The sequence below is a fragment of the Leucoraja erinacea genome, chromosome 10, assembly GCF_028641065.1.
Source record: "Leucoraja erinacea ecotype New England chromosome 10, Leri_hhj_1, whole genome shotgun sequence".
NCBI lineage: Eukaryota > Metazoa > Chordata > Chondrichthyes > Rajiformes > Rajidae > Leucoraja > Leucoraja erinaceus.
Genome location: NC_073386.1, coordinates 13,244,406 through 13,272,169, shown reverse-complemented (window position 1 = coordinate 13,272,169; position 27,764 = coordinate 13,244,406). Strand labels below are relative to the sequence as shown.

Genomic DNA, 27,764 nt, shown 5'->3' with positions numbered 1-27,764 from the left:
CCATAGCTGCTGCCTCACCCACTGAGTTTCTCCAGCATTTTTGTCTACCTTCGATTTTTCCAGCATCTGCATTTCTTTCTTAAATATATAGTAACATAGTTATTTTCTTGACACCTCTGCTCAGACATTATTAAGATCACAGCTGATTTGATTGTAATCTCAGCACATTGCGATCTATCTAAACTTCCACTCCATTTCTAATCATGTATCCATGGATACTCTCCTTAAAAATATTAAAAGGCTTTACCTCCATTGCCCATTGTGGAAGAGCGTTCCAAAAGGCATAACCTTCAGAGAGAGAAAAATGTGCTTCATCTCAGGCCTAAATGGGCAACCTGTTATTTTTAAACAATGACGCCTTGTTGGAGATTCTCCCACAAGAGGAAACATTCCCTCTACACCCACCTTGTCAAGACTTTCAGGAACTTATATGTTTCGATCAAGTCCATTCTCTCTCTTCTGAACTCCAACAGACATAAGCACAGCCTGTCCAACTTCTCCTCATTAGACAATCTGCCCATTCCAGACATTAGTCTAGGAAACCTTCTCCAGTCAAGACAGGCCGAGTGTATTTCCATATGCACACGTATGGTGAGGTACTGGTAAAATGGAAACAAATGTTGCCTGCTGCAGCACCTCAGGCACGTACAGACAAACAAACCACAAACATAAATTAGACATGAATTATATATAAATCGCACATAAATTGCCCAAAAGTGTGAAATGAAAAATAATGCAAAATAAAGACATCAATGGAAAAACACACAATAGAAGTCCATGGTGGTGCAAGAGGTGGGCTGTGGTGTTCTGCTGCCATGGTAGGATTAGGGTTGACTACTTCCACCATATTAGCATTGCTTCCTACATAAGGAGACCAGTACTGTACACAGTACTTCAGATCTGGTCTCACAGCAATTCTCTATACAACTGAAACATAACCGCACTACTTTTATATTTAATTCATCAGCAATAAATAATAGCATTCAGATATTTGTCCTGAGGAAATATCAGAAATTTGGCCCGTTGGCTAAACAATTCAAAAGAAAGTGTCAGACTTCACAGTCATATTGATGAAATCCTTGCCATGTGATACCACAGAATGGCAACAACTGGCACAATATTAGGTACATTTGCAGCAGCCACATTGGAGAAGGACTGTGGTTGAGCGATGATAGATTTTCAGTCATGTCCCTATCTTATACAATTATTGGTGTCTCACTTTATTTGTCTAGATATTTCTAGCAGTATTATTTTGAACGCTTGGGGGTGGGCATTTGATACGTAGATGGGCGTTACATATATCATAGTTGGAGAGGGAGTGGCCAGATCAGACCAGCCACGGGAGTTGAGGAGAACACAGTTCTTAGCAGGTAGTAAGAATGGAAAGCTACAATTTGTATAAGAATAAAGATGATCTGGTATGTTCATCTTTTTGTCTGTACAACTTCTTCAATAAAGAACCAATTAAGCTGGAAATAACGACTGGAAGATTAGTTCTTTTGTCTGCGTACTATCACTCTCACATTCCCGTGTAGTAATTGCAACGGAAAGTTGGACGTGGTAAAAGTTAGAAATTGCCATTACACTAAATGATGGCAAATGATTAACTGTGCATGCTGAATAGTGGTCCATCCTATTCCTTAATACACACATGGAGGAAAAAAATCATCTCTGAGCCTCGACAAGAGGTCAAACTATTTGTGACGGCGGCCTGTATTCTGTCACAGCAAAAGTAATTTCTAGTGCAGGTGGAACCATAGATAATATCACCAAAGATATTCATAGAACATAGAGGTATATAAAATCATGAGAGGAATAAATTGGGTAGATGCACAGAATCTCTTGCCCAGAGTTGGAGAATCGAGGACCAGAGGACATAGGTTCAAGGTGAAGGGGAAAAGATTTAATAGGAATCCGAGGGGTAACTTTTTCATGCAAAGGGTGGTAGGTGTGTGGAACAAGGTGCCAGAGGAGGTAGTTGAGGCTGGGACTACCCTAACATTTAAGAAACAGTTAGACAGGTACATGTATAGGACAAGTTTGGAGGGACATGGACCAAATGGGGGCAGGTGGGACTAGTGTAGCTGGGACATGTTGGCCGGTGTGGGCAAGTTGGGCCAAAGGGCCTGTTTCCATACTGTATCACTCTATGACTCTATAACTGTATGGCACAGAAACGTGCCCTTTGGCTCACAATGTTTGTGCCGAACATAATGTCAACTTAAACTGCTCAACTGCCTGTACATGATCTGAGTCCCTCTATTCCCTGCATTTCCATATGCCTACACAAAAGCCTCTTACACGTCACTATCGTATCTGTCTCCACCAACACCCCCGGTAATGCGTTCCAGGCCCCCACCACTCTCTGTGTAAAAAACCTGCCCTACATCTCTCCATTAAACTACCCCCTTCTAATAAGAAATGTTTATTTGCTTGAATACTGTATGCAAAGATAGATTATTTTTTACTAAGATAACATTTTGTTAACGCTTTATTCAATTGGGAAATTCCATACTGGCATAATATAGAGCCTGAGGCAAAACACTCACAGAAATGTACATTCTTTTTTTTTCAAAATAATTCCAGCATAGAAGACAAAATAATATTTACATGATTAATATTGCTTCAAATCAGTTCATCACACAGCTGCACAATAACAATACATTAACTACTGAATCCACTGCAGTGTTTATAATGTATATCAGTGAAATGTGTTACATAAATATTAATCATGGAACTAAAATCATTCATAAATGTTACATTGGTACTTCCTGCCCAGATTGCTAAACTGCCATTGTGAATCCTGTTATAGTGAATAATGGTTCCTATAGAGACATCTGTAAATGAGCAGTGCTTGATACAACATTGTGGGAACAAAATGGGAATTCTATTGAAACAGAAAACAAGGAAGAAAGAGAAATGTGCGTTATCTGATGGTTTTCACCACCAATGCTTCATTATATTGCTTTCCTGCCACTGGATATGTTTAGTCTTTGATCAGAGGATACTGTTGGGTGAAGATATTTGGTTCCAAATCGGAAAGCAGGAGGTACGAATGATTTGAAATGTCTGTGGCATTCATTGATCGATAATCAAACGGCACTGGGAAATGCAAGCGGGCCAAGAGCTGGAGCACCTCATCGTAGCTGACCAATGGTGCTGGCTGATGTTGCTTGAGGCCGGTGGCATTAACTGGTTGCAATGAAGAGAGCTGCTTATTCCAGCTGACTTGTCCTTTAGGACTCTTTGTGTCGGGGTCAGGAGAGCACCATTGGGACTGAGAGTCAGGAGGTGAACTGGTTTTGTCCTTCTTGTGAAAACTTGTGTCTTCCTGAGGAAGAGACGATGAGTCTTGCAGATCCAAAAGTATATAGTTCTGATTGCTGTGGTTGGATTGTTCAGCTTCACCATCAGACTCCCCTCCCGGCAGCTTGGTGATGGAGGATTCACTGGAGCGACGGTTCGGGCAAGTGTCCTCTTGCTTTTCCACGTATGTCTTGCCATCATTCCCAATTCTTTCGGAAATGATTTCCACAATCGAAGGGAGAGGCTCATCATCAACAGGTTTGTCAAAGGTGGGTTGCGAAGGCTGGGAACATTACAAGATTGTAATTTTTCATTATTGTGATTTCCCTGTAGATTTTCCACACATTGAATCAATTGAACTTGTTAAAGAGTCACACTGCATGGGAACCGACCCCTTTCGCCCAATTAGTCCATGCTAACCAGGATGCCCCATCTAAGCTGATCCCATTTGCCCGCATTTGCCCTATATTGCTCAAAACCATATTCTTCTATCCAAGCAACTGTACAAATGTGCTTTCTATGTTGCTATTGTATCTGCCTCAACTATTTCATCTGGCAATTCATTGCATACTCCCATTACCCTCTGTGTGAAAAAAATTCCCATCAGGTTCCTATTAAATCTTTGCCTTCTGACTTTAAACCAATGCACTCTGGTCTTGATTCCCTATCTATTAACTTCATGATTTTATGCATCTATATAAGATCACCACTCAGCCTCCAAGGAATAATGTCGTAGCCTACTCAACCTCTCCCTTTTGCTCTGGAGCTCAAGTCCTGGCAACCATCCTCATAAATCTCTGCTCCCTTTTCAGCCAAAAGCATCATCCCTATAGCGGAGTGATTAAAAGTGAACACATTTCTCCAAGTGTGATTTCTCTTGAACAATGCCTTGCCCTTTTAAACCAACTATATTAAATGCCTCGTTCACTACCTTATGCTCAGAACCTGCTATTTCACCACAATTCTATGGTGTTTATCAGTTGGACCATGTGTCTTTCCCATTGTCAGTTTTACCACTCTGTCAGTGTAATTTATTTATACAAAGTAATCATATTTTGTTGCAACAAAGAAATCCTCTTGCAATACAATATCATGCTTTTTGTTTTAATAGAGGGAAACCACTTCACATCTTCTCTAGTAATTCACCGTTGTCCATGCATTGTGAATGTAAGTTCAAATTGTACCACAAGTTGCCAAATATTTTTATTCCAAGCTCAAAAGTGAGTTTGATGTGTCTCAATTATTAATATTACTAAGTTACCATCTTACTTGGGGGTACTTCTGGAAATCAGTGAGATATGCTTCCAGGAGCTTTTCCAGGTTTGGAATCTGTGGCCACAGTATTTTCTTCATATTACTGGAAATGAAGGTCACCATCATGAAAAAATGTTAGCATGGTTAAAGATACAACAGCATCAGCATAAATGATCAAGTCATTGAGTGATAAAGCACAGAAACGGGCTCTTCGGCCCAACTGCTCCATGCCAACCATCTTGCCACATCCAAGCGAGTCCCATTTGCTCGTGCCTGGTGCTTATCCCTCTAAACCTGTCCCATCTATGAAGCTTTCCAAATGTGTTTTAAATGGTGTTTAAATAACAGACCCAGAATGATTGCTTTCTGATTGTTATGACACTTGCCTTGTCCTAAGATTCCTGAATAGGACTAGGCTCCATTCTGACATTCTTTTTGTTACATTACTCAAAGCTGTAACATTTTTTGAAAGTTACAAGAACATCTCTCAAAGAAAGACACAAAGTGGCGGAGTAAGTCAACAGGTCAGACAGCATCTCTGGAGAACACGGATAGGCAACGTTTTGGGTCGGGATCCTTCTCAGTAAGATGCAATCATGGTCTAGGTTACCTTTCAGTGCGGTGATTTGCAATACTGAACCCCCAATACCATGTGCTTTAAGAAATTAGTATACAAACTTAAAGCACACGGTATTGGGGGTTCAGTATTGATGTGGATAGAGAACTGGCTGGCAGGCAGGAAGCAAAGAGTAGGAGTAAACGGGTCCTTTTCACAATGGCAGGCAGTGACTAGTGGGGTACCGCAAGGCTCAGTGCTGGGACCCCAGCTATTTACGATATATATTAATGATTTGGACAAGGGAATTGAATGCAACATTTCCAAGTTTGCGGATGACACGAAGCTGGGGGGCAGTGTTAGCTGTGAGGAGGGTGCTAGGTGGCTGCAAGGTGACTTGGATAGGCTGGGTGAGTGGGCAAATGCATGGCAGAAGCAATATAATGTGGATAAATGTAAGGTTATCCACTTTGGTGGCAAAAACAGGAAAGTAGACTATTATCTGAATGGTGGCCGATTAGGAAAAGGGGAGATGCAACAAGACCTGGGTGTCATGGTACACCAGTCATTAAAAGTAGGCATGCAGGTGCAGCAGGCAGTGAAGAAGGCGAATGGTATGTTAGCATTCATAGCAAAAGGATTTGAGTATAGGAGCAGGGAGGTTCATCTACAGTTGTACAGGGTCTTGGTGAGACCACACCTGGAATATTGTGTACAGTTTTGGTCTCATAATCTGAGGAAAGACATTCTTGCCGTAGAGGGAGTACAGAGAAGATTCACCAGACTGATTCCTGGGATGTCAGGACTTTCATATGAAGAAAGACTGGATAGACTCGGTTTGTACTCGCTAGAATTTAGAAGATTGAGGGGGGATCTTATAGAAACTTACAAAATTCTTAAGGGGTTGGACAGGCTAGATGCAGGAAGATTGTTCCCGATGTTGGAGAAGTCCAGAACAAGGGGTCACAGTTTAAGGATACGGGGGAAATCTTTTAGGACCGAGATGAGGAAAACATTTTTCACACAGAGAGTGGTGAATTTCTGGAATTCTCTGCCACAGAAGGTAGTTGAGGCCAGTTCATTGGCTATATTTAAGAGGGAGATAGATGTGGCCCTTGTGGCTAAAGGGATCAGGGTGTATGGAGAGAAGGCAGGTACAGGATGCTGAGTTGGATGATCAGCCATGATCATATTGAATGGCGGTGCAGGGTCGAAGGGCCGAATGGCCTACTCCTGCACCTATTTTCTTTGTTTCTATGCCACATCCTGTCATGCACATTTCATTACTCATTTCATTCTTAACTGCATTTTCAAATCTGACCTCCAGTTATTAAGCTTTTATTAAGCTAATTGCCCGGATTAGAGATTAATTAATACGATTTGCATAGCGTTGAATGCGTTAACTCATTCGCCATTTACAGTTTGCAACGTGGATTTGGCACGATGGGTGCAGCGGTAGAGTTGTTGCCAAAGACCCAGGTTCGATCCTGACTACGGGGTCTGTCTGTACAGAGTTTGTACATTCTCCCCTTCACCACATGGATTTCCCCTGGGTGCTCCAATTTCGTCCCACAGTCCAAAGACATACAGGTTTGTAGGTTAATTAGTTTCTGTAAAAACTGTAAATTGTCCCTTGTGTGTAATGTGTGCTAGTGTAATGGGAATCACTGGTCGGCACAACTTGGTGGGTGAAGGGCCTGTTTCCGTGCTGTATCTCTCAGAGATACAGCAAATATAAGGTCATAATATAATAAGGAATAGGAGTAAATTAGGCCATTCGGCCCATCAAGTCTGCTCCACCAATCAATCATGGCTGATCTATATCTCCCTCCTAACCCCATTCTCCCGCCTTCTCCTTATAACCTCTGACACCCGCACTAATCAAGTACCTATCTATCTCTGCCTTAAAAATATCCACTGACTTGACCACTGCAGCCTTCTGTGACAAAGAATTACACAGATTCACCACCCTCTGACTAAAGAAATTTCTCCTCCTCCTCATCAGTCTAAAGAAGGGTTTCGGCCCGAAACGTTGCCTATTTCCTTCGCTCCTTAGATGCTGCTGCACCCGCTGAGTTTCTCCAGCACTTTTGTCTACTTTCTCCTCATCTCCTTCCTAAAAGACGATCCTTTAATTCCGAAGCTAAGACCTCTAGTCCTAGACTCTCCCACTAGTGGAAACATCCTCTCCACATCCACTCTATCCAATATGAGATTGCTTTATCTATCTTCTATACATGCAGAACACAACCATGTTCTGGAGAGGCTGATTAAGATTTGCATGAAAATGTCTTGGCAGATACCTGTATATATTAGGAAAGAGGAGATGGGACACGAAAAGTGCGATTGCCAACAGAAGCGCCGCACCAACAACAAGAGTGACTGCCATTGGACCTGTCAGAGAAAGAGTGTTATATTAGACAGAGCTTATTTGCATTCATACAGAACCAGATGCAAAACAGAGCTTCTTGCAAAAAAATATTTTGAAATTCAGTGAAAAAGATCTAAGACGGTGCCCCAGGCGACTCTTTGTGTGCTAGTCGCAGAAGTGGATCTGCAACCACACATTACAATCGCTCCACCCTTTCAAATTCCTACTCCAACTCTTGCCATCTTGCATTTCTTACCATCATGTATCTGTACACTGTGGATGGCTCGGTTGTAATCATGCATTGGGTTTCCGCTGACTGGTTAACCCTCAACATAAGTTTTTCACTGTACCTCGGTACACTTGACAATAAATTAAACTCAAAGGTAGACCCAAAATGCTGGGGTAATTCAGCGGGTGAGGCAGCACCTCTGGAGAGAAGGTATGGGCGCCGTTTCGGGTCGAGACCCTTCTTCAGACTAAACTCAACTCAATACTATTCACTAACATATGCTGAAACCGTTCTAGGCTCAAATTTATCAGATACAACAAAAACAGGACTGATAAGTAATTTGTTTTTGACTGTACTTGGTGGAGGAAAGTGTGTTAAACTTGACACTGGCAGAGTGTACAGCTGCATTGCTATTGTACCTTTAACATTCATTGCATGCCACCTTGTTTCAGTTGATTAGCTAATCTCTGAAGATGGATACAAAAGGCTGGAGTAACTCAGCAGGTCAGGCAGTATCTCTGGAGAAAAGGAATAGGTGATGTTTTGCGTTGAGACCCTTCTTCAAACTAAGTGTCAGGGGTGAGAGAAACGAGAGATAACGAAGGTACATAGAACAAATTAACTAATCACTGATGTGTTAACTTGAAGGTTTAATTTAAAGTCAGTTTTTCTTTGAATAACAAAGTAAAGGGATATGATCTACGTGCTATGATGGGTTGAACATAGTAACTTAGTTGCTTTAACTGCGGGTTGGAAAGTCTTATCAAAATCCTGTGCATAGGTTTATTTATGTAACCTGTGAATACGCCAACAGGAACCCTCTCCATCTGTTTACCGTTGAGAATGGTCTCATGGTAGCTGGGGGCCACATACTCACTCTGATTAACTTAGTTTAGTTTAGAGATATAACATGGAAATAAATCCTTTGGCCCACCGAGTCTACGCCGACCATCAATCACCCAGTCATACTAATTCTATGTTTTCTCACATTTTCTTCCATCCCCACTCCCTACACACTAGGGACAATTTACTGAGGCAAATTAGCCTACAAACCCGCAGGTAATTAATTTATATAACAGCTTGTGCACAGTTAAAAGTGGAATGCTGTCACGTGTGACCTTTGTTGCTGGTTGCTTGGAATACATATTAATTGACATGATCTACCAATCAGTACTGCATTTAGTGACACTCACTATCCCCAGTGTGCTGATACTCTAGTGATTTATCTTCAGTGTGAGGAGAGGCAGATTATCACCTCCAGGTTGAAAGCCTTGGCTATCAACTGTTTAAGGGCCTGTCCCACCAGCATGCGACTGCATGCGTCGAGCGCGACCAAACGTGGTGGCTTGAGGCGTACGGCCTCGTGGGGCCGGTCCCACTTCCAACCGCGGAGCCGTCTGGAGCTGGTTCCGACATCATACTCACCAATCAGCTGGGCAGGAGATGGGCCGACTGAATTTGGACGTCGGGCGGTTACGTCATCACGCAACGGCACGCCGGGCAGTGACGTCATCGCGCAACGCCACGTGCTAGGCTTACGCCATCAAGACACTGTGTACGCTCGTCGTGGCGCTGCGTACGGCTTCAACGCGGCTGTGGGCCGACAGGCCGTTGCCGCGCGGGAATTTTTAGACAGTGTCAGTTTTTCAGAGCCCCGCGCGATGTCGGGACCAGCCCCGCACAACTCCATACGACTCCGGCGATCGAAGTGGGACCGGCCCCGCGAGGCCGTACGGCTCAAGCGACCATGTTAGGTCGCGCTCGCCGCATGCAGTCGCATGCTGGTGGGACCGGCCCTTTAGGCCTCAGCACACGCTGGACTTCCCTGAAAGTTTGGCTGAAATGCTGCAAACCCGCACAATATCAATGCACATGAGCTCCTGTTCGACCACTGAAACCAGCAGTGGTGCGCTAATATACTGGAGAGAGAGGACAGTGCACATCACATCCAGATCTCAGCTAGCTTCATACCAGACAACGGAACAGTATGAACAGCAACTCAGTCACTAAAACAGAAGTCACTAACCCTGTGAAAAATGGTAAATAATCTTCTGTGTTATCTTCTTTTAATGTTTTTGCGGCATTTTGGAGGTATTTTTAAATGTTTTTATTTACATTTATTAACTTATTCATCTATTCTCAGTAGTCTTTTAAAGTCCCTTTCAAAGAGATTAAAAAAGTTCAAGAGCCTTTGACTCAATCACAGCTCTGAACAATCTTTTCCGCATGAGACATGAAAATATGCCTCTTTTATATTTGTTGCTCAATATATTTTTAACTTTGAGTCGAAGATCTCATTGGAATTCACCTCCTGAGACCTTGCCAAGCTAGAATAGGTGTGAATATACAGGTTCACTTTAACACGGTGTGTGTGTGAAAGCACTCATAGTGTCATAGTCATACAGCGTGGAAACAGACCTTCGTAGTAATTCGCCCATTCTGACCAACATGCCCCATCTACACTCGTCCCACCGGCCTGCATTTGGCCCATATCTCTTCAAACTTTTCATATCCATGTGCCTGTCGTTATGTTTCTTAAACAGTATCTGCAGTGTACCTGCCTCAACTACCTCCTCTGGTAGCCCATTCCATATATACCTTCCACCCTTAGTGTAAAAAGGTTTACCTGAGGTTCCTATTAAACCTTTCCCCCCCTCCCTCACCTTAAACTTATATCCTCTGGTTCTTGATTCTCTACCCTGGGTAAAAGACTGTGCATTTACCCTGTCTTTTCCTCTCATGATCATATACACCTCTAGAAGATCACGCCTCATCCTCCTGCGCTCCAAGGAATAAAGTTCTAGCCTGCTCAACCTCTCCTTATAGCTCAGGTCCTCAAGTCCTGACAACATCCTCGTAAAACCATTCACTCATGATGGGGGCAGATGTCAAACATCTTCAGGATTGAGTCTGGTCACCTGGGTTTGCAAGAAATTGGATTAGATTAATTTATTGTAGAATTGTACTTATCTCTGTGGTTTTGGTGCCTGGGTAACAAACTTTCAACTACTTGAACCTGAAGAGAGGCATATCATTTACTGTAAGAGCATTAAAGAAAAATGCTTACAGAATGCCCCTTACGTTGGACCCTGTGTCCTGGTGTGGGGTTTAGGTCCAGGACAATCCAGCCCAACAGAGTCAACAACATTGCCAGCAATACTGTAATGAACAACAATCACACTTACCAATCGAGCCTGGAATGGTTGCGGTGAAAATGTCCGACCAACTGCTCCAGTATCCTCTGTAAATTAGTCCATTGGGTTTGGCTCTGAGTTGCATATAATAGGTTTTGCCATGGGGTAGATCCAACAGCTCGCTGTGCAATGGCTTTTGGATATGTAGTGTCTGAAAAAGAATTTCATGAAATTTTGCGCCTGGTCCAAACTAATCTTTAGTTTCCCTGCCTATGTTGATCATAAGGTTGAGTGTGATCCACTGACGTAATACAAAAAAAAAACACAAAGTGCTGGAGTACATCAGAGGGCTGCCAGCATCTCTGGAGAATATGGATAGGCGATGTTGCAGGTCGGGATCCTTCTTCAAACCTTGTTTAATTTTAGTTTAGTTTAATTTGAGAGATACAGCATGGAAACAGGCGCTTCAGCCCACCGAGTCCACGCTGACCAACGATCACCGTACACCTGATCTAACCTACACATTAGGGACAATTTACAGAAGCCAATTAACATACAAACCCGCACGTCTTTGGAGTGTGGGAGGAAACCGGAGCACCCGGAGAAACCCCACATGGTCACAAGGAGAATGTACAAACTCCATGCAGACAGCACCCATAGTCAGGACCAAACCCAGGTCTCTGGTGCTGTAAGGCAGTACCTCTACTGCTGCACCACTGTGCCTCCCACACCTAGTTATCCATGTTCTCCAGAGATGTTTCCTGACCCACTGAGTTACTCCAGCACTTGGTGCCTTTTTCAATAAACCAGCATCTACAGTTTCTTGAGTCCACAAAATTGTACACTATCTTGACTACATTCCCTCTCATTATTACTCAATTCATTGACCTTCCAGTTGCTTGTCAGTTCAATCAGAATAGTGCTAATATACGGGGTGATTGCTGGTCTGCGGGGACTCATGGGTCGAAGGGCTTGTTTCCGCACTTTATGTCTAAAGTCTAAAGTTTTATATCTCTGTATCTCAGTCAGCCCCATCACTGTTTGAGTATCTCAGCTGCTCCTGGTCTATATTCTCAAGTGCCTTTTTGTTCTACCTGACTTTCAGCACATTCTCTGCAACTTAAAACGTGTTTTATTTCTTACTTCAGTCGTGATGAAAGTTCAATGGTAAATTTGTTCTCTTTCCACAAATGCTGCTTGTCTTGCTGAGCACTTCAAGCACGTTCTTTTTTAACAATATTTTTTGCTTTGTTCCTTTCTCCTTTTCAAAATATTTGTCTTGTCGTTACTGCAGCAAGGTGGCATCATCTTGCATCCTATTTACCATTGTGGAGACACAGGAGACTGCAGTTCTTAGAATCTTGAGCAAAATACGAAAAGCTACAGGATCTTAGTGAGACAGGCAACATCTGTGGAGGAAAATGGGCCTACCACGTTTCTGGTTGGGACCTTTGTTCAAAATGACTAATTAACTGCTGTGTTGGAAACTGAAAAGGTCAGTGCTGGAAATAGTGCTCATCAGCGCACTCCTCAGGTTTGTGATGGAGCTACTACAATTTAAGTCCCCCAATTCATCGAGTCATAGAATCATACAGATGAAAATGGCCCTCTGGACCAACGTTCCAACCAAGATGTCGACCAAGATGTCCTATCTACACGTCCCACTTGGCCCATATCCCTGTGATCCTAAATCAATTTTTAGCACTATGTTCTACAATGTCCAATAGATATTTTCCAAAATTGCAAGGGCATCAGGCACTACTTTCATGGGACTTAAAATAATCTATTCCCACATTTTATTTTGAGATTGGGCCCTCCAGCATCCCAGTTTTCAGAATACTAGGGAGTACAAAGTGATGAAACTTACTGGTTGGATGCCTATTCTCTTCAAGTGCCACTGGACTATTTGCTATTGTTAAGGGCGGCATGGTGGCTCAACAATAGAGTTGCTGCCTTACAGCGCCAGAGACCCGGGTTCGATCCTGAATATGAGTACTGTCTGTATGGAGTTTGGCTTTGGTATAAATTGTAAATTGTCCCCAGTGTAGGATAGCGTTAGTGTGTTGGGATCGCTGGTTGGCGTAGACTCGGCGTGCCGAAGGGCCTATTTCCGCAATGTATCTCTAAACTAAACAAAACTAAACTAAATCTAGTAATCCTACATTGATCCTGTTAATGATCAACGGGACTAGCGTAGATGGGGCATCTTGCTCAGCATGGACGAATAGGACTGTAGGTCCTAATTCTACAATTCACAACTCTATGCCTAACAGCCCATTAAAAACAGGTGAAGGAAGTGAAATGTTACCTGGAAAATGATCCACTCACCTTCCACCCTGTGCCATTTTCCTCAGAATATCTGATCTGATAAACCATTTGATTCTGCAACTTCTTAATTGGTGGTTCCCAAAAGAGACGTAGTTTCCCACCGGTGGTGTTGATATCAATCTTCACAATTCTCGGGGGATCAGGACGGACTGAAGTAAAAGAACAGGATATATTTGGGTTTTATTGTATTGCCAAGAAGGAAGCTTTTATCAAGAAGCAATAAGTGAATTGCAAAATTTGTCACTACGTAAGGGGTGGCACAGTGGCACAGCAGTAGAGATGCTGCTCTACAGCTCCAGAGATCACGGGATCAATCCTGACCTTGGGTGCTGTCTGTACAGTTTGTGTGTTCTCCCTGTGACCCACCTGGGTATTCTCCGGGTGCTCCAGTTTCCCCCACACTCCAAAGGCGTACATGCTTGTAGGTTAATTGACTTCTGTAAATTGTCTTTCGTGTGTAGGATAGTGCTAGTGTACGGCACGGATTTGGTGGGTCGAAAGGCCTGTTTCCACGCAGTATCTCTAAAGTAAACTCTAAAGTGATTTCCCTGTGTGCAAACTGATTACTACAGTTCCTACCCTATGAGAGTAAATGGACTGGAAAGGGCTTTAGAATGTCCTACACTCATGAAAGGTACTACAAATGAAAAAGACAAACTGCTGAAGTCTCTCGGTGGGTCAGGCAGCATCTGAAATGAGTCAAGCTCTTTATTTTTGCTGAAAAAACATTGGGTGTGTTCCAGAAGCAAGCTTACTCTATTTCATTGGCATACATGTTTTCTGGCAGGGGGTGAGAAGTTTCTAACAACAGAGACATCACAGAATGATTGTAATTATGTGTAGTGTAGACAGGTGTGTCTACATAAAGCAATGTATCTATGGTAACTAATCCTCTCTTACTTACCAATATTTTCAGTCCTGAAAGGTTTTTTATAAAATGTCTGTATGTGATGTGGATAGGATGCGTTGATTATAACAACAGTCTTATTAACTTCTGATGTTGCAATTGTACAATGGTAGGTGATATCATCGCCAGTAGTTGTGTTTCTTTGGTTACTGCATATTTTCCACTCCACCTGCCTGTCAGAAAAATAAATAATCGGCTAAATTAATTCCTGGAAATTGAATCTTTGAGAAAGTTAGCGAGTGCGACCACTCTTCTAGTCTGCATCATTCTCTCATTTAATTTGTGAATTGTAACATAGGAAACATTACAAATTGTTACAAATACAAGTAATTAATTGATAATTGGACATGTACATTAGAAAATGGAAATAAAGCCCATTATCTAGGTGAAAAGATGCAGAATTTGCATAACCATTTCTATAATACACTCATGATATTCTTCTCAGTCTTTTTCATGGCATTCTGGTATATTATGGTTGAACTTTTATTTGCCATTGTGCTTTTTTTAGTTCTTAGTTTTAGAGATACAGCGTGGAAACAGGCCCTTCAGCCCACCAAGTCCGTGCCGACCAGCGATCCCTGCACATTAACACTCTCCTACACACACTAGGGACAATTTACACATATATCAAGCCAATGAACCTACATACGTCTACGTACAGTACGTCTTTGGAGTGTGGGAGGAAACCAAAGATCTTGGAGAAAACCTACGCGGTCACAGGGAGAACGTACAAACTCCGTACAGACAGCACCCATAGTCGGGATGGAACCCGGGTCTCCAGCGCTACAAGTGCTGTAAGGCGGCAACTCTACCCCTGCGCCACTGTGCCGCCCTTGTGCTCTTCTCCAATTTGGAGATATGCGAGCTTAGTGTCTGAGCATAAAATATGTATTCATACCCTGCAAGCCCACCTGCTGGTGACTATAAAGAGAACGTCCTATCGTTGAGACGAAACATGGTGTTCTTTACTGACCACAGTGTGACTGATCACGAACATTTGCCACATTTTCCACATTGTTGACCTAAAGTGCAGCCCCATACATGTTGTGGCCTGCAGTTCAAATGGTGAAGATTTAAACTGGATATTCTAATTCCTTAAAGTCCCTTTTGAAATGACTGAGAAAGCCAGCTGGAGGTTTGTACATGCTCCTTGTAACGGCATGGGTTTTTTTCTGGGTGCTCCCATATTTCCTCCCACACTTCAAGGATGTACAGGTTTGTAGGTTAATTGACTTCTGTAAAATTGTAAATTGTCCCCAGAATGTAGGGGTGATTACTGGTTGGTGCGGATCTGGTGGGCCGAAGGGCCTGTTTCCACGCTGTATCTCTACAGTCTAAGGTCTATAGATCAGTCATGATCTTATTGAATGGTGGCCGAGAAGAAGGTAAACATGTTCCAGCATTCCAGCTGGTGCCTAATTGCTTTCAATTGTTTGTGTATCAGGATATGACAGGATAGGTTAGGTGGTCAGGTTGGGCTAGCTCAATAGTTTTATCCAGTTTGGGATGATTGGCTTTGTAGGATGGCATTTGTCCTTTATTCATATAATGACATTATAATGTACTGTAACAATATTTAAAAAACATTTGGACAGGTACATGGACAGGAGAGGTTTAGACTGATATGGGCCAAACATGGTCAGGTGGGACTAGTATAGATGGCACACCATGGTCGTCATGGGCAAATTGGACGTAAGGGCCTGTTTCCATGCTGTATGACTCTTTGACTCATGATCCATACAATCTTTGTGCCACATAACAATTTTTTTTGCTCTTCTGCAAATGATTCAGGTTACGTTAGGTAATGAAAAACTTACAAATACTTGGGCTTGTGTCAGGTTTGGATTGAACGACTGTCCATATGGTGCCAGCACAATAACCTGGCCCTCAATACCAGCAAAACCAAGGAACTGATTGTGGACTTTGGAAGGAGTAGGATGGGGATCCACAGCCCCGTTTATATCAATGGTTGAAAGGGTCAAGAGCTTCAAATTCCTGGGCGTGCACATCTCTGAAGATCTTTCCTGGTCCAAGAACACTAATGCAATCATCAAGAAAGCTCATCAGCGCCTCTACTTCCTGAGAAGACTATGGAGAGTCGGTTTATCAAGGAGGACTCTCTCTAACTTCTACAGGTGCACAGTAGAGAGCATGCTGACCGGTTGCATCGTGGCTTGGTACGGCAACTTGAGCGCCCTGGAGAGGAAAAGACTACAAAAAGTAGTAAACACTGCCCAGTCCATCATCAGCACTGACCTCCCTTCCATCGAGGGGATTTATCGCAGTCGCTGCCTCGAAAAGGCTAGCAGTATCATCAAAGACCCACACCATCCTGGCCACACACTCATCTCCCTGCTGCCTTCAGGTAGAAGGTACAGGAGCCTGAAGACTGCAACAACCAGGTTCAGGAATAGCTACTACCCAACAGCCATCAGGCTATTAAACCTGGCTCGGACAAAACTTTGATTATTAATAACCAATTATCTGTTATTTGCACTTTATCATTTTATTTATTCATGTGTGTGTATATATTTATATTATAGTATATGGACACATTTATCTGTTTTTGTAGTAAATGCCTACTATGTTCTGTGTGCTTAAGAATTTCATTGTCCTATCAGGGACACATGACAATAAACTCACTTGAACTTGAACTTCGTGGTCGTATTGGGTTATAATTTTTTTACTCGAGCAAATCTTCTTCTACCTTGCACCCAACAATCCTTCAAATCCTATCCCCCCCCCCCCCCCCCCCCCCCCCCCCTCCCCTCCCCAATTCACAACCCTCTCCTCCATCCCTCATCAATGTTTTGCATTTGATAATCACAATTACCTTGTTTGATAGTAGAGACGATACTGAGTACCGGCCTCTGTTTTGTTCACTTTCCACTGGCAGATTATGTATTGGAGGTCAGGGCTGGAACAGCGAAGATTTATCTCATCTGGTATGCAATGAGAAAAGAAACTCCCAGTTACCGGCCAGACAGATAGCACGATGTACGGAAAAAGCATTTGTAACTCTTTCACAAGTTAGCTTGAAATAATTTACATTTTACACTGAAGGCTAATATCTAATACGAAGCCATAATGGCAATTATTTTAGTCATACAATATGTGAGTGTTCCCTCTTGGAAATACTGTAGCTTTTCATGAACAAGTCTGTTCGTCAGTTTTAAAGCTGTGTTTGGAGTTATAACAATGAGTTAACGGCTGACTGTTATTCGGTTTAAAATCACCTGAGGAAAAGGGAGTTACAGCTGATGCTGTTTCGGACCAAGCACTCCAGAAGCCATCAAATGAAATGCCATCGGGTTTGGTGCGTAGGCGTACCATGTACCTAATTCCAGCCTTTAGATCTCGAAGATCATGATGCTGTTTGATACCGACAGTCACACTCTGAAAGAAGAAATGTAATTGTTATTAAATGGGCACCGGGGAAGTGATAACTTGACTTTAAACCCAACCCACTTGGATCAAGCTCTGCTCCATCACAGGACAAAGGTTCCGTTTAGTTTAGGGTAGACAAAATTGCTGGAGAAACTCAACGGGTGCGGCAGCATCTATGGAGCGAAGGAAATAGGCAACGTTTCGGGCCGAAACCCTTCTTCAGACTGTTCAGTTTAGTTTAGTTTGGAGATACAGCGTGGAAACAGGCCCATCGGTCCACCAAGTCCACGCTGACCAACAATGGCCCATACACTAGTTTGGTTATCCCTGTTCCGCATCCTTGCACATTTGGGGCAATTAACGGAAACCAATTAACCTGCAAACCTTCACGTCGTTGGAATGTCGGAGGAAGCTGGAGCACCAGGAGATAGCCCACACGATGTACAAACTTTTTACAGACTGCACCTGTAGTCAGGATTGAACCTGGGGTGTAAGGCAGCAACTCTACCGCTGCACCACTGTGCCGTCTGTTAAGGGAATGGAGGAGGAGGAGGAGAAGAATCAGGTTTTACAACACTAGTACCATTGTTGTGGGATGTTGCAATGGTTTAAGGGAGTTGGTTGAAATCACCAAAACCTTGATGAACTATTATGAATTCTCCAATGCTTCATGAAATTAAATGGTGCATTTTAAAATCTATGTATAGGCACCTTGCGTTTTATGCGGGGGTTAAGTGCATGAAAAGTGGCTTGCAATTTAAAAATGCGTATATTAAACATTTATATGACTATGTCAGCAGTAAATTTGAGCATGTTATTCCGAATATACCAACACGTGTCAGGCTTTGGTGTTAAAGGAACATGTGGATTTTCAAAAATAAATAAATCAAACACTCATACAACACAAGGTGCCTGTATTTTCAAATATATCATATTTTGCTTAGCCTTTGCTCTAAGCTCCGTCTTAGACCAATACAAGACTGAAACTGATCTGCCCCGCTGTATACACCATAACCTACCCTCTCCGCCATACACACTTAAACACACACACATGCATACGTACATACAGCACATACACTCATAAACACTGTACAATCCCTGAACATGTGTACACCCCTGAACATGCACACTCATGCACGCACGCACATACACACAACAAAGACATTTACAAAGATCAATGTTATCAAGAGTTTATAATACTTTAATATTTTCTTCATTAAAGAGTTGGGTGCTTCAAGCAGTGATGACAAATAAGACTATTCATTTTTCAACTGCGAAATAGAACCAAGATGACACAAAAAGCTGGAGTAACTCAGCAGGACAGGCAGCATCTCTGGGGAGAAGTAAAGGGTGACGTTTCGGGTCGGGTAGTCCACCGGGTAGCTCCAGCAATGGCTGCCTGGCCAACAGTCTGTCTCGTCCCTTCCTTCTTTGTTGTTTTTTTTAGTATGTGTTAAACATATGTTAACTAAGCTACGCGTAATTCACAGCTAGCTGCAGGAACAATTGTTTGGCATGATTGCCAACACTGCCGTGGCTTTTGTTTCAGATGCCACGTTGCACACCGTAATGAGTGAATGTCCTCCATATTGTAAAATCTACCTCACCTTTGCTGAAGCAGGGCTGGATTTGTCCTTCCAGTAGCTAATCTCATATATTAGAAATTCATTGATGTCGGGATTTCTTGGTGGGACCCAGCCAATGCGGAGTTCGTGTGGATTGCCATTTAAATGCACTGAGATGTTGGAAGGTGGATCCAGGAGAACTGGAAGCAGAGAATAAAGAAGATTTCTGAAGCAATTGGAAGTTACTCAACCTAACACAATTTCCCCAAGAAAAGCGATGTTATGGAAGGCTGATAAGGAAGATCGTGTTTGGCTAAACAAAATAACAAGTGCTGGACTAACTCAATGGGCCAGCCGTCATCTCTAGAAGACATGAATAGGGGATGTTTTGGACCAGGACCCATCTTCGGACTCACATTGAAGCAACGGGCCGGGACGTAGGCCCGACTCTCCCTCCACGGATAAACCTCGGAGGACCCTCCCGGTAATAATAATAATAATGGATGGGATTTATATAGTGCCTTTCTAGATATTCAAGGCGCTTTACATCGCACTATTCATTCACTCCTCAGTCACACTCGGTGGTGGTGAGCTACTTCTGTAGCCACAGCTGCCCTGGGGTAGGCCCAGTTTGCCCATTGCGGTCTCCGGCGGGACTAGGAACCCCCTCCCCCCCGAAAGCTCGCGGTTGGTGGGACCTTGCCCGGAGGCTCCGTGGACGGCGTAACCGGGAGGGAGTTGGTGAAGTCGGATGCGAGGGGCAAGGAACGTTAGCGGGGTGAACCTGACTAATGCCTCCAGCACCTACAGGTGCCCCCGGGACATAAGGAAAGCTGGCCTCGGCGAGTAGACGGATACTAGGTTTGCGGAAACTGCTCCAGTTCTCTGAGCGTGTGGGCCGATTGGACTTTGGACTTTGGATAATGGCGCCAATACTGTCGGCAACCGCATGTGTAATATATGCAAAAATAATTTCACTGTGCAATTTCTGCGACAAATAAAGCGCTATTGACTATTGACTATTCATTTGGCTAATTTTATGAGACTAAAGAGATCGTAAACTTGGGAAAGAGAAAATAAGCATAATTTTTTAAGTTTACGATTTGTGCCATAGACAATTCACTACTCTCAGTTCAGATGCAAACTATCGGCTGTGGGTGAAAAATTAGTATGGGATGAACTGTCACTCACCTACTGATTCAATTGATACATATTGACTGATTTTCGATACATTGGAAAATGATTCAATTACTTCAATGTTAAGTGGCTGAAAGAGCACAATATCCTCTACCGGGATAGCACAAACATGTCGCATTGTACTCTGGAGGATCCTGTACGAGGTTGTGTGACATTGCTGCTGCATTCTTTGTCTGCAAGAGAAAAAAATAATCAGAGTGACATTTGGGGGAACTTTATCAGATTACAGAAGTAAAATCTCACTCCCATCTCAAAGAGAGACCAACTGTATTCATTCAATGATACATATTTTGACAAGTTTGAGAATATAAACATTACAGACAACGCTCCCTTACGCTTGCAAGAAAACGAACTCATTTGGGATCACTATTATTGTAGTTGAGAAATAGTTTAAAACAGGTGATATCATATCACTATTCTATACCTTGCCTAATTCCACTGAATCATCTGCTTTGATTCAATGATCTACCGTTTTTCTGATTGTTATTTTGCATTAATGTATTGTTTTTGCAGTCTTTTTTTTGCACTGTCTTGTATAATGTGTGTTTTTGTGTGTTGTCTGAATCTATAGCCTGTGATACTGCTGCAAGCAAGATTTTCATTATACCTGTACCTCACTATACATGTGACAATAATCTTATCTTCATTTGACGTTATCATTTTAAACTATGAAACAAAATCCAAATTGCCCTATGCGATGTTCTGTCAAAATACACCTCGTACCCCTGCATATATCACGGTAATTTGGTGGATTTTTGTGTTTCATGTCAGGATTTTCTATTTCAGGTCTATCAAATTTTTTATACCTTTGCATTCAAAGATACGACTGATAGGTTTCTAAAGACAGATTGCTGCACCAGTTCTTAATTATCCTGTTATGTGCAAAACATGGTTAAAGCTGGATATTTTCTCTGAAGTTTTGCAATTACACCGAACACAAAGCTGAGGGATAATCAACCAGCAAAATCTGATCAGTAAGATTCCACCGATCATCAATACAGATAATGTTACAATTAAAGAGCAAAATACAGTGGTGTGATCCCTACTGTAAAGGGCCTGTCCCACTTTCACGACCTAATTTTTCTCGTGGACATTTTTTCATCATGGTAGAAAAAACGTCCCAACCTATTTGATGCCACGAATACCTACGACTAGCATCACAGCCTGCCACGACCTACCTACGACCTCCTACAACCTCGTGACGACCATGCTGCGAGTATGAATTCCAGGGCAAACTCGGCAAAGGTCGTGAATTAGGTCGTGGATGTGGGACAGGCCCTTAACTGTGCCGGCTGCCAAATGGAGCAGGCGAATCTAATTTGGTTTAGAGACAAAGCATAGAAACGGGCCCTTCAGCCCACCGGGTCCATGCCGACCACCGATCACTCGCTCACACAAAGTTCTACGTTATCCCACTCTCTCATGCACACACATGGTGCAATTTACAGCAGCCAATTAACCTACAAATCCGTACTTTGTTTTGGGATGTGTGTGTAAACTGGAGCACCTGGAGGAAACCGGCACGGTCATAGGGAGAACATGCAAACTCCACACAGACAGCACCCGAGGTTAGGAGTGAAGCAGGGTCTCTGGTGCTGTGAGGCAGCAGCTCTACCAGCTGTGTGACTGTGCTGACCATGAAAGGACTGGTCATCTGTGCCCTTAATGTAATCTACGATTCACTCAGCAACATCACACAGTGATATCCCTGGCAACACAATGCACAGTTACGTATAAATGTAATGATATACTCAGTGCTAAAGTAGAACGTGTAAGTGTCATTTGTTTCCTCGTTGTCATCCCAGAAACAGGTCAGATCATCTAACATCCGAGTAAAACATTTCAATTCTTCATCTTGTGACAGAGGTGATGAAGTGCCTGTGGGTAACCAATAAAACAGATTATGCATTCATATTGTCACATATCTCTATAATTATAAAACTCTGATCTTGGATGTGTATTTATGTGTTTGTGTGTAATCACATCTTCGCAGTAAAATGTTTACATATTCCGGTAGAGATTTTTCCAGTGGAGTCCAAAATCACCTTATCTGATAATTTCAGGCTTTATTTCTCAAGTTATTACTGAAAATGTTCAAAAATCTGACAGAACTTTGAATTTAAAAACCACTGCCTTTCGCTGATGACGTCACAATGGGTCTTCTCCGTGCGCCCTTCTTCCACGCGCTACGGGGGACGTCCCCCCCCCCCCCCCCCCCCCCTCCCGGTTATTCAAATGACTCGTCTAGCTCGCTCGGCTGCTGGGCTCCTCTGCCTCTACCCACTGCCTCTGTCCTCTGCCCTCAGCCCCTGCCCTCTGTCCCTGCCCTCTGCTCCTCTGCCTTTGCCCTCTGCCCTCTGTCCTCTGCCCTCTGCTTCTGCCCTCTGCCTCTGCTCTCTGTCTGCCTCTGCCCCCGCTCTCTCTACCCCCTCCTTCTCCCTATATAGCCGCGCCAAGTTAGGGGCTATGCGTGAGTGGATAGGGCAGGGGATGGGGTAAAAGGAGCGAATTAATAACATTAATATAATAATGGGGGTGGTTAGTGTGTGTGTGAGGGGGTGGTATAATATGGTTAGTGTGTGTGTGTGAGGGGTGGTTAGTGTGTGTGTGTGTGGGGTGGTTAGTGTGTGTGTGGGGGGGTGGTTAGTGTGTGTGTGTGGGGTGGGGTGTGTGGTTGGTTAGTGTGTGTGGGTGGGGGGGGTGGTTAGTGTGTGTGTGTGGTGGTTAGGTGTGTGTGTGGGGGTTTAGTGGTGTGTGTGTGTGTGTGGGGTGGGTGGTTAGTGTGTTGTGGTGGGGGGGGTGTGGGGTGGGGGGTGGGGGGTGGTAGTGTGTGTGGGTGGGGGGGGTGGTTAGTGTGTGTGACGCCGCAGGCCGCCCACCCCCCCTGCAACCGTGCGTTGAGGGGACGGGACCCAACGGGTCACACTTAGTCTAGTATTATCTAAAAGAACAATATCATTTTGTTGTCTCTAATATGAGATAATAACAATAAATTGAATACAATACAATACAATACAATCTAAAATAAATAACAATGTTACGTCAGCAGGCTAATACATGGGAACAATGCTTTTAGTTTAGTTTAGAGATACAGCGCAGAAACAGGCCCTTCGACTGCCGGGTCTCTGCTGACCAGCGATCCTCGTACACTAGCACTATCCTACACACTCTAAGGACAATTTACAGTTTTCCATAACCTAATTAACCTACAAACCTGTACGTCTTTGGAGTGTGAGAGGAAACTGGAGCATCTGGAGAAAACCTGTGTGGTCATGGGGGAAATGTACAATTCCCGTACGGACAGCAACCATAGTCAGGATTGAACCCGGGTCTCTGGCGCTGCAAGGCAGCAAGTCTAACACTGCGCCACCGTGCCAGACCTTATCTGCTGTTAGAGATAAGAAAAGGGCAACTAATTGGGACTCACTACCTCTGGGACATTATGGGGCAGACTTAGCTTAATTTGCCTTTTGGAAATCTGAAGGGTTGAGATAACATCATAAAGATACATTCATAGAGTCATACAGCACGAAGACCCAGGCCCTTCAGCCCAACTTGTCCATGCTGACCAAGATACCTCCACAGATGGTTGTCTGACCTGGTGAGTTACTCCAGCACTTTGTGTTTAACTTCGGATCAGATTAGTTGCAAGTTTTATAACCCAGCTGATTTTTTTTCACTGAATTTCTGCATGATTCAGTCATTGAATCTATACTGGTTTACAGGGCAATCTCATTCATAAAGTCATACAGCATGGAAACAGCCCCTTCGGCTCAACTTGCCCACGCCAACCAACATGCCATATCCACACTAGTTCCACCATCCTGTGTTCGGCCCATATCCCTCCAAACCTTTCCTATTCATGTAACTGTCTAAATTCTTCTTAAAGGTTTCAATAGTGCCTGCCTCTACTAACTCCTCTGGCAGCTCGTTCCACCCACTCCATACACCCACCACCCTTTGTGTAAAAAAAGTTGCCCCTCACCATAAACCTATGTCCTATAGTTCTCAATTCCCTTAATTCTTGCCATATTTGCACTGTAACCAATTCTCCCTCTATTCCCAAATATCCATCCCAGATGTAGTGAGGTGCATACTTAGGGCACCTAACCCACCAACATTCTCTTAATTGTTGCCGTAAATTTGATAGAAGATTGGCCAACATTGTAGAAAAGTCAACACTTCCCAATTAGGAAAAATTCTGGGAACACAATGGGCTGCGTTTGCATTTGAATAGCATAACTTATTTGTTTTACTTGTAACAAAACGCCACGAGGCACCAACTTGAGAAAATTAATGTTCTGAAGAAGTTTCATTAAAGACTATTTCCGATTCTCAAATTAATGGATTATTGTAAACAATGTTCATACATTCTATTTATGTCCTTCGATGCAATATTTCTGATAAAAGTTCAATGGTTCAATTTCTGGCTTATCAAGTTCAATTTCTGATAAAAGGCACGGTCTAGAAGGGCCGAGATGGCCTGTTTCCGTGCTGCAATTGTTATATGGTTATTTGGTTATATGGTAAAAGTTCTGGATTTATCTTATCCACATTATTTAAGGTTTTTAAATCTTGTCTCCCTGCAAAGGGAACCAACCTTGTGTAAATTAAAAGAGACCATTAGTAATTGAAGCATATTCAGAATCATTTAAAATAAATATACTATTGGACATAAGATGTTACAATTATTATGCCGCTGAGAACAAAGGGGACTGGGTTTGAGGGGAAGAGGGGGGGGGGGAGGTGGCATCACTGAACACTTTACACTGAACATCATTACATTGAATACTTTATAACCGTGTCGGCACCCTATACGTGGCGACTCTTTGCATACCTTGTGTATGGCATGCTAAACAAAGAGTTTCACTGTGACACGTCACGTGTGATAATAAAGTATCAATTAATCAATTATTGGCCTGTACAGTTTGACATGATTTAAAGTAAACATTTGTTAGTTAACATGTTAGTTAAGAGTTATACCTATTGTGTTTGTCCTGACCTTAGGATATCCAAATTCATTTTACTACCAATTTAAACAGTTTCAATGTTATAATTTAGAAAATATGCTGGCATATATTTTATAAACAGCAAATCCCAGTGTGGAATGTGTTAAAAACCAGATAATCTATTTGTTTAATTGATCTTGATTAAAGTTTAAATGTTGACCAGGATACTGTGAATAATTCACCTGCAATTTGTCATGTCTCAGGATCTAATTAGTCCAATGGACAAGGAACTTGGTTTATTTGCTCATTTTAAAGACAGAGTCTTATTTGGCACTGGTGCACCTTGAAGCATCAAACTATTTTGTTAAGAATAGATATTATAGTACCTGTATTATAAACTCTATATAAAATGCATCTTTTTAAATGTCTTTGTTGTCAGTTTGGATATCAGTCTAAACAATATTTTATGGTTTAAAGTATTTTTTTCAGATGTTTTCACTGCAAATAACGTATGTGAGAAACATTAATAGTTTTAAAAGATTTACAGCGGAACGAAACTGACTAGTAACAAATTTAGTTCTTTCTTGTGGTTTGAACGGAAACTTTATGGCAAAACCTTATAGTGGTTTGTTGCCAAGATGCAAATCCTTTGCAGATGCCTAATATGCATTCAAACATTTAACAAGTTGTCATTCAGCTTACCTTCCTGCAGAAATGTCCAATTCTCCACACCTGAGATAAAGGCAAAGGTACCTAAGTGTGTACACACCACAAACAGTAGCCTTATTGTACAGCGACCCATTTCTTTCACAATTCAAAAGCCATTCCTGAATCTCCACTGTTGGTGTTTGACTGACTCAGCACAGAAGGAGTTCACAAGATGAACTAAGAACAGACACATCCTCAGGAAATTAACAAACTTCTAGGCGGGTTTGCAGTGCAGGGTGGGTCCAGACCTTCATTAAGACCCATTCCACAGATTCATGGGGCGGAACAAGAGATGATCACTCAGCCATGAACAGCTCAAAACCCATTCCTCTACCAGGGACAGTGCAGGGCCAAGAAATAATCCTTATGCTTTAGAGTAGGAACACTATATCTGAAAGGACGCTGCAATTCGTCAGCAGGTAATGCCACTACCACTTCTTTATACCAGCAGCCGAGGATCATGCCTGACCTCCAAAGTGGAGTTTGTATGTTTTCTGCTAAGGCTGCATGGATTTACCCTGAGTGCTCTGGTTTCCTCCCACATTCACAAAATTGTGCTGTTTAGTAGGTTAATTTGTTTCTGTAAATTACTCATTTACGCGAGTGACAGGAAAATTGGGGGGGGGGGGGGGGGATGTCATTTGGCATGTAAAAAAAAATTAAAGAAAACTGGCAAATTAGTAGGGAGATTGGACTGACAGGGTTGACTCAGGACTGAAGGGTTCATCTACATGAATGAAAATATAACATATAAGCTGATCCTGCGCTTCATATTTTATAAATGCCATGAACATAGGGAAGGTCTTTGAGAGAATGCTCCTTGGTAAATATCAAGGCTTATATATGTTCATGTATACACTCACCAGGCCAAATTATGTGATCTGTGTAGTCTGTTATCCCAATACTTAGCTGTCTAGTTTCTAACTAAGGTGTGCCTGGAGATGTAAATAGCAAAGGTAAACATTTCAAACCACAACATTAAGACCTTGATGACATATGCCTCACGTTCCCGTCATCAGCTCAGGGAATCATAGAAACCCTTTGCCGATTGAGGGAGCCTGCTGTTGTTAGGCCAATGGGGACATTAGTGGGAGAGTCTAGGACCAGAGGTCATAGCCTCAGAATTTAATGGACGTTCTTTTATGTAGGAGATGAGGTGAAATGTCTTTAGTCAGAGGGTGGTGAATCTGTGGAATTCTTTGCCACAGAAGGCTGGAGAGGCCAAGCCAGTGGATATTTTTAAGGCAGAGATGGATAGATTCTTGATGAGTACAGGTGTGACGGGTTGTGGGGAGAAGGCAGGAGAATGGGGTGAGGACGGAGAGATAGATCAGGCATGATTGAATGGTGGAGTAGATTGGTTGAATGGCCTAATTCTACTCCTATTCCTTATGACTTTATGATCACCCCTGTTTCAATTCAGCTGCAAGTTGGTGGGCAGCTTCAAATATGATAATTATTACCCTGGAATTGGTGATTTAGTGTGGCTGGGTGAAGAGAGCTGAATGTTCTGTGTTTCGTAAACATCAGTGTTATGAGGGAGAGGATTGATGCTGGCAGCAAAATTGCAGGAGCGTGCAAGAAAGAACTGGACTGGGAAGCTACACAGACTACGATTCGACTGTATTTACACTCATCTGGCTCTACTGGGCAGGTTGCATCTTGTACACCGATGCCCGGCCGACACCAGATTCCTAAAGATAGACACAAAAATCTGAAGTAACTCAGCGGGGCAAGCAGCATCTCTAGAGAGAAGGAATGGGTGACGTTTCGGGTCGAGACCCTTCTTCAGACTGAAAGTCACGGGAAAGGGAAACAAGAGATATAGACGATGATGTGGAGAGATAGCAGCGAGAGAGGATGTTGCAGAACT

General features: G+C 42.8%; 1 protein-coding gene across 1 annotated transcript; it reads right to left on the bottom strand.

Annotated features, from left to right (window-relative positions):
- Positions 1-2,560: 2,560 nt before the first annotated feature.
- On the bottom strand, positions 2,561-26,337 carry mpl (MPL proto-oncogene, thrombopoietin receptor). Its single transcript, XM_055641501.1, has 12 exons — positions 25,886-26,337; positions 21,986-22,112; positions 20,229-20,407; positions 19,080-19,237; positions 17,322-17,481; positions 16,919-17,027; positions 14,083-14,258; positions 13,179-13,327; positions 10,902-11,061; positions 7,420-7,510; positions 4,576-4,663; positions 2,561-3,589 (listed from the first exon to the last, which is right to left on the bottom strand). The coding sequence occupies exons 1-12, from the start codon at positions 25,983-25,985 to the stop codon at positions 2,987-2,989; spliced, it is 2,100 nt and encodes a 699-aa protein (XP_055497476.1). The 5' UTR covers positions 25,986-26,337; the 3' UTR covers positions 2,561-2,986.
- Positions 26,338-27,764: the final 1,427 nt, after the last annotated feature.

What these genes read in the sequence shown, in the direction of transcription:
- mpl (XM_055641501.1), bottom strand. Translation starts at nt 25,985, where the DNA reads ATGGGTCGCTGTACAATAAGGCTACTGTTTGTGGTGTGTACACACTTA. An exon ending in ACGTTCTACTTTAGCACTGA is followed by an intron (nt 20,408 to 21,985) that starts GTATATCATTAC and finishes TTTCTCTTGCAG; the next exon opens with ACAAAGAATGCAGCAGCAAT. An exon ending in ATTTCCAGAAGTACCCCCAA is followed by an intron (nt 3,590 to 4,575) that starts GTAAGATGGTAA and finishes TAATGTTCCCAG; the next exon opens with CCTTCGCAACCCACCTTTGA.